Source organism: Myxocyprinus asiaticus, chromosome 6, assembly GCF_019703515.2.
Source record: "Myxocyprinus asiaticus isolate MX2 ecotype Aquarium Trade chromosome 6, UBuf_Myxa_2, whole genome shotgun sequence".
NCBI lineage: Eukaryota > Metazoa > Chordata > Actinopteri > Cypriniformes > Catostomidae > Myxocyprinus > Myxocyprinus asiaticus.
In genome coordinates, this window is record NC_059349.1 from 14,934,405 (window position 1) to 14,942,057 (window position 7,653).

Below are 7,653 nucleotides of genomic sequence, written 5' to 3' on the forward strand. Positions count from 1 at the left end.
CCCTCTTAAAGACTGATTCTTAAAATAACCTATCCACTAAAAACTATTCTCATTCAAGGTATCCAAAGCACTTCTAATATCTGATTTTCATATATGGATATTATAAAATACTTGGTCAAATGGTTATGACTCATTAGTTAGCTTACTTTGTATCACATGGTGTAAGTGTTTACAAAAGATCTATTGTTTCTGTAAATGTTTAGAAATGTTAATGTGGCAGCGGAGGCGTGGTCAAGCATCTCTACGGAGAGAGAAAGCGGTAAGGGCGCTTACACCTGAGCTAAATTATGTCTAACACCTGTCTCTAATTTCAGTGAGCACGGGGAGAGCAGCATAAATAGAGCCAGACAGCAAGTAGTCGAGAGAGAGAGCCTGGGCACTGATTGTGAAGCCAAGAGTCTGTTGTTGCAAAGTTGAGAGTTTATTTGTGAAACAGCTTGTGGATTTTAGACTGCATTATTGAACAGCGCAAAAGCCTTGAAAGACTGTGTTGACTGCAGTAAGGAAAATAAACGCTTACCTGAACCAGGAAAAGCTGCTTCTCGCTTCCTCTTTACACTAGTGCCGAAACCCGGGAACTGAAGTTTGGTTGAAAATGGATGGAAGTCACCCCATAGAGTCCTCCCAGTTGGCGGAGATCCTCCAGACCCTCGCTGGCCTACATCGGGGCTACCAGCAATCCCTGCTTGAGCTTCAGCAAGATCAAGACCGCCGGTTTGTGGAGCTCATGCGCGCTCAAGCAGAGGACCGACATGCGATCCGGAGCCTTCTCAGCCAGGAGGCAGCCCCAGCCGTGACCCCGGACACCCACACGCCGTTACCCCCGCCAGCGTTACAAAAGATGGGGGCGGCAGACGACCCAGAGGCATTCCTGGATCTCTTTGAACGCGCTGCCGAGATCTGGGGCTGGCCGCTCGACCAGTGGGCGGCCCGACTCATTCCGCTACTGTCCGGGGAAGCCCAGCTTGTGGCTCAACAACTACCAGCGATGAGCCTCCTGGCCTACGAAGACTTAAAAAAGACCATCCTGCAACGGGTTGGTCAGAGTCCAGAAGAAAGTCGTCAGCTCTTCCGGAGCCTGAAGTTGGAGAACTCCGACCGCCCGTTTGCCTTCGCCCAGCGGCTCCGCGACGCCTGCCGAAGATGGTTGCTAGCGGGGGGACCGCGGCGTCGACGTGATCATCGACCAGGTGGTACTGGAGCAATTAATACGACAACTGCCAAAAGGAGTGGGTCCAGTGCCACCGCCCGGCGTTGCTGGAGGAAGCTATCCGGCTTGCGGAGGACCACATGGTGGCGATCCCGAGGGCGGAAGAGCCCTCCCTCTCTCTCTCTCTTCCCCCTGTCTCATTGCCCTCCCCTATCTCCTCTCATTCTGCTCTCTCTGCAGGTCCCGTTCCTGCCCCACGCAGACGAGGAGGACTTCAGCCACGGAGACCAGTTCCCCGGGTGTGGGAGGCATCACTTTCCCCTATACCAATGCCCCGCCACTCTCCCCCTCAGGGGGGGGCGCCCGCCGACGCAAGTGCGGGCGTAGCGCCTGGGCCGGCCTGCCGGAGGTGCGGAGACCCGGGCCACTTCCGAGATCAGTGCCCTCTGATGGAGCTGGGGACAGTGGTGCGGGTCTCTGACCTCCCACAGGCTGCCCCCGACCGGGCCGGAGCGTACCGGATACCGGTAAGTGTCAAGGGGGGTACTCACCAAGCGTTGGTGGACACCGGGTGTAATCAAACCACTATCCACCAATGCTTGGAATTGGTCACAACTAAAACGGTGAAGGTGAAGTGTGTACACGGGGATATTCACAAGTATCTGGTGGTGACCCTGACAATTAAATTTCGGGGGAAAAAGCATAGAGTGGAGGCTGCGATTAGTTCCCGCCTCACCCATCCACTGATTTTGGGGACTGATTGGCCTGATTTTAGAGTTTTATTAAAGGGAATTTGCGCGGATGGGTCCTGTGTGAAAATAGGGAGATGTGTGATGTGCGATGCTCTGGCAGGGGAGGCGGATCCGGGGCCGTCCTCGACAGCTCCACGTCATGATGACGAGAGAGGGGGAGAGGCTGCAGCCCCTCCCCTTCTCAGGGAATTCCCTGACGGGGATTTCCCTTTGGAGCAATCGCGAGACGAAACCCTCAAACACGCCTTTGACCAAGTGAGAGTCATCGATGGTCAACGACTCCAGCCTGACATCGCACTTTCATACCCCTATTTTGCAATTATAAATGAGCGGTTGTATTGAGTGACACAGGACACTCAGACCAAAGAGGATACAACCCAACTGTTGATTCCAAGGAGCCGTCGGGAAATGGTATTCCAGGCGGCTCATTATAATCCCATGGCAGGTCACCTAGGAGAAAGGAAAACACTGAACCGTCTAATAGCCCGTTTCTATTGGCCGGGCATTGGCGGCGATGTCCGCAGTTGGTGTGCGGCATGCTGCGAATGCCAGCTGGTTAACCCACCGGCCACCCCAAAAGTGCCATTGCGCCCTCTCCCTCTGATCGAGGTCCCCTTTGAGAGAATTGGAATGGACCTCGTCGGGCCATTAGAATGGTCAGCACGCGGACATCGCTTTGTATTGGTCCTAGTGGACTATGCAACACGATATCCGGAAGCAGTGCCTCTTCGCAACATCTCAGCACGCAGTGTCGCGGAGGCACTCTTCAAAATAATCTCCCGGGTGGGGATTCCGAAAGAAATCCTCACCGATCAAGGCACAACATTTATGTCACGAACACTATGCGAACTGTATGAGTTATTAAATATTAAATTGATTCGCACCAGCGTGTACCATCCTCAAACAGATGGCCTGGTGGAACGATTTAATAAAACCCTCAAAAACATGATTTGTAAGTTTGTGCACGATGATTCTAGAAATTGGGATAAATGGCTCGACCCCCTGTTATTTGCAGTACGAGAGGTCCCGCAAGCCTCCACTGGCTTCTCCCCATTCGAGCTGCTGTATGGACGACGCCCACGCGGCGTGCTTGATGTAATGCGAGAGGCCTGGGAGGAAGGACCTTCAAACAGTAAAAATGAAATTCAGTACGTTCTTGATCTTAGAGCAAAACTCCACACCTTGGGGCAACTAACACAGGAAAATTTGCTCCAAGCTCAAGAACGACAGCGCCGACTGTATGACAGGGGAACTCAGCTAAGGGAATTTGCACCGGGAGATAAAGTGCTTGTATTGCTTCCCACATCGAGCTCTAAATTACTCGCCAAGTGGCAAGGACCCTTTGAGGTCACACGACGAGTGGGAGATCTCGATTATGAGGTTAAACGAACCGATAGAGGGGACGCACGTCAAATATACCACCTCAATCTCCTAAAATTGTGGAGGGAGGCGGTTCCCGTGACGTTGGCTATGGTGGTTCCTGAGAAGGCGGAGCTCGGACCGGAGGTGAGTTCAAAACATAAACAGTTCACCCCGGTCACTTGCGGAGACCACCTCTCACCGAGCCAACTCGCGGAGGTTGCTAAGTTGCAACAGGAGTTTGCAGATGTGTTCTCCCCTCTACCGGGACATACAAACCTCATCCATCACCACATCGAGACCGAGCCGGGGGTGGTGGTACGTAGCCGCCCCTACCGACTACCCGAACACAAAAAGAAAATTGTTCGGGAAGAATTGGATGCAATGCTCGATATGGGGGTAATAGAAGAATCCCACAGCGATTGGTCAAGTCCAGTTGTTCTAGTGCCTAAGAGCGACGGGTCTGTGTGATTCTGTGTGGATTATAGGAAAGTCAACGCGGTGTCTAAATTTGATGCATATCCAATGCCACGCGTTGATGAGTTGCTCGATCAGTTGGGCACTGCTCATTTTTATTAGACATTGGATTTGACGAAGGGTTATTGGCAGATCCCCTTGACACCAATTTCCCGTGAGAAAACCGCCTTCTCCACACCGTTTGGATTACACCAATTTGTGACACTTCCGTTCAGTTTGTTTGGAGCCCCGGCTACGTTTCAGCGTCTCATGGACCGAATCCTCAGACCGCATTCAGCTTATGCCGCTGCCTATTTAGACGACATCATCATTTATAGCAATGATTGGCAGCGGCATATGCAACATCTGAGGGCGGTTCTGAGATCGCTGCGCCGGGCGGGACTCACAGCGAATCCGAAGAAGTGCGCGATTGGACGGGTGGAGGTATGGTGTCTGGGGTTCCACTTGGGCCACGGGCAGGTGTGTCCCCAAATTGACAAGACAGCGGCGATTGCGACCTGCCCGAGACCCAAGACCAAAAAGGGGGTGAGACAGTTCCTGGGGCTGGCTGGCTATTATAGGAGGTTCGTGCCTAATTATTCGGACGTCACCAGCCCGCTGACTGATCTCACTAAAAAGGGAGCTCCAGATCCGGTCCAGTGGACGGAGCAGTGTCAACGGGCGTTCACGCAAGTTAAAGCCGCACTTTGCGGGGGGCCGCTTTTACATTCACCTGACTTCTCTCTCCCTTTTGTTTTACAGACAGATGCTTCAGACAGGGGGCTGGGGGCCGTACTCTCACAGGTGGTGGAGGGGGAGGAGCGCCTGGTGCTGTACATTAGCCGTAAGCTCTCGTTAAGGGAAACTAAGTACAGCACCGTGGAAAAGGAGTGTCTCGCCATCAAGTGGGCGGTCCTCACTCTCCGATACTACCTGCTGGGGTGGGCCTTCACCCTCTGCTCGGATCACGCCCCACTCCAGTGGCTCCACCGCATGAAAGATACTAACGCCCGGATCACCCGTTGGTATCTGGCTCTTCAGCCGTTTAAGTTCAAGGTGGTCCACAGACCGGGGGGCGCAGATGGCTGTCGCCGACTTCTTTTCCAGGAATGGGGGGGGAGTGGTAGGCAGGCCGGATGCCGCCCCGGCCTGAGTCGGGCGGTGGGGATATGTGGCAGCGGGGGTGTGGTCAAGCATCTCTCCGCAGAGAGAAAGTGGTAAGGGCGCTTACACCTGAGCTAAATTATGTCTAACACCTGTCTCTAATTTCAGTGAGCACGGGGAGAGCGGCATAAATAGAGCCAGACCACAAGTAGTCGAGAGAGAGAGCCTGGGCACTGATTGTGAAGCCAAGAGTCTGTTGTTGCAAAGTTGAGAGTTTATTTGTGAAACAGCTTGTGGATTTTAAACTGCATTATTGAACAGCGCAAAAGCCTTGAAAGACTGTTTTGACTGCAGTAAGGAAAATAAACGCTTACCTGAACCAGGAAAAGCTGCTTCTCGCTTCCTCTTTACAGTTAATTAATAATTTTATCACAGGGCAGCTTGAGGAATTAAACAATTCTCAGTAAGAATTGAACTACTGATAGGCAACCTCTACCATAACCTCTACCAAGGTGAGTGAGAAAATTTGCTAGAAGAATTATCATGAAAAGTCAACATACAGTCTTACCCAAACATTCACCTTATTCAAGAATGTGTTTCACTTAATCATTCACCATTGTGCCTAAAGGACTAACAGAGACAGTGAATTCGGCTTCAGAGTTGAGAGTCCACTTTCACCTTAATGCCAAATTAGTGGCAAATGGGCATCCAATCACCCTTACTGTCAACACCACACATGCTCGCAGCAGGAAGATCGCAATACAGGCCGTGCTTAGAAATGTCTTCAATAAGGACACCTCGCTCTCAGACAAGTATTTGCAGCTTGTTTGCCATTTATAGCTGTTACCTTTCTGGGAATAATTCATAATGATATGATGATATGCGGCCAGTAGATTTGAGATCTTTATAATCTACTTCACCTCACAGTGCAGCTGGAAAGGAGTCTGGAAGATGGCCAGAGACACTATTCTGTATATGCAGGGTTTCTTTTACCTAGTGCTGTCAGCATCAGAATTCTTGGTCTACTGAAGCAAAAGGGCCCAGAGTGGAGCTCTGCTTTGAGGGTTAGGTATGTGGTAAAAGGTAAGAGATTTCCTCAGATCAGCATAATACCACAAGACAAGACTACAAGCAATCATTCATTCAGTTACATATTTTTCAGAGGATTCACAAAGCATGCAAGAGTGTCACATGACCCAGAACCTGCACAGTGAGTCGGACCCAGTCCAGACATACCGTATGACACCAGCACATGAACTCCACTGTTCCCACTTCTTCAGCCTAAACTACAAGGTAATATTTATCCTCTGTGGTAGTTTCAGTGGTTTGGTGTTCACATGCACATAATATCTTGGTTCATGATGATTGAGAGATGGTGACCAACTGATCAGTGGTTTGTTCTGACCAACAGATTCAGTTTAGACATGAACGGAGTCCAACCCACTTCCAGTCCTCACTTGATATAAGCTATGGAAAGCAATGGAATCAGAGCAGCAACAATCACAGGATCCTCTTCAATCAGTCACTCAGAAACCAGTCTGGACCCAGCCTCACCAGTTATGCCATTGAGGTTTTAACCCTTAAAATTCTTTGTGTAACCTAATGTATTCAAGTGTTAAATTATATTTTGAAACCAGTTAATTTACATTTTTAGGTTAACATTTTTTAGTGTAATAATAACATATATAATAATAACATCTAGCTCAGTCTGCGACTTCTAGACAGAGGACTGAACTACAGAACACAGCTCTCATTTCAAGGGACAAAAATCTGAGAGCAGCACACACCTCAAATCAACTACAACAATCAAATGCCTCTGGTAGCTGGTATACACTGGAAGGATATGTCAGCGAAGGCTTCACTTCAGAAATGGGTAGGTACATAAGTGATATATTCCCTTTGATGGTAAACTAAAACAGTTTATTTCTTGTAAAGTATTTTATTTAGTTGTGAAGGCCCATTTTGTAAGTGACAAATTCATGAGTTTTCTTGTTTATGTTAAGGTGTGCTTATTCCGTCTCTATGTTTCAGGGTCATTCAACATGGATACGCCCTGGCTCTATGTCTACATAGCTCAAAATCTAACTCGGCCTCAGCATGGCATCACACAGTTAATCTCTGAGATCACTTCTCGGAAGTTGGTAGACATCCGAAGTGTGACATTGGAGGGATTCTACAAGGATAAGGGTAAAGAGAGGCAGGGCAAGCTACACCTTTTCATGCCCACTGTCAATTAAATCACGGTGTGTATACCTTTTATGCAACACCTGATTATGTCACTTCTCACACAGAGTTGCATATAAAAGAGTTTCTCTCAAGTTACCACACTCCCAGGCAGTCTGAATTTTGGACCTTGCAAATGTTAAAGTCTGGTTAAAGCTAACTTACTAATTTGCCATTTAGACAATTTTATCAACTTAAACTGCACATTATAATACACATTACAGGGATGGTCTCCTTGGAGCAACGACAAGTGCCTTTCTCAAGGTTACAATGGTAAGGGTAAATGGATTTACCTTTGTGGGGTTTTGACTTATAACCACAACCAGTTACACCAATGAAGATATATATAACAGCTGATTGGCACCATTGCTATCAGACATAAGTCTTCAGGATTGTAGACTCTGGTCTTGAGTTGATCTTTATTGTATTGATATTGCTCTAGGTTGGTGGCTGGAGCATATTGGGCAAGTGTGGGGTAAAAGCTTCATACTTCATCAGCACAGCTTGGACACCAGTCTTGCACGGGGAAATACCTGTAGGCAATGGCAAGCAAGTCAAGACTCTTGAAATAAATGCAGGTTATGGCAAGCAGGATCTCAACAAATCCGC

General features: G+C 48.9%; 1 protein-coding gene across 1 annotated transcript; it reads left to right on the forward strand.

Moving 5' to 3' along the window:
* The first annotated feature begins 5,002 nt into the window (after positions 1-5,002).
* On the forward strand, positions 5,003-6,658 carry LOC127443078 (uncharacterized). The gene is made up of 5 exons (XM_051701575.1): positions 5,003-5,633; positions 5,749-5,904; positions 5,984-6,114; positions 6,233-6,391; positions 6,524-6,658. The coding sequence occupies exons 1-5, from the start codon at positions 5,522-5,524 to the stop codon at positions 6,593-6,595; spliced, it is 630 nt and encodes a 209-aa protein (XP_051557535.1). The 5' UTR covers positions 5,003-5,521; the 3' UTR covers positions 6,596-6,658.
* Positions 6,659-7,653: the final 995 nt, after the last annotated feature.

What these genes read in the sequence shown, in the direction of transcription:
- LOC127443078 (XM_051701575.1), top strand. Translation starts at nt 5,522, where the DNA reads ATGGGCATCCAATCACCCTTACTGTCAACACCACACATGCTCGCAGCA. An exon ending in GACACCTCGCTCTCAGACAA is followed by an intron (nt 5,634 to 5,748) that starts GTATTTGCAGCT and finishes TTCACCTCACAG; the next exon opens with TGCAGCTGGAAAGGAGTCTG. An exon ending in TCACCAGTTATGCCATTGAG is followed by an intron (nt 6,392 to 6,523) that starts GTTTTAACCCTT and finishes AATAACATCTAG; the next exon opens with CTCAGTCTGCGACTTCTAGA.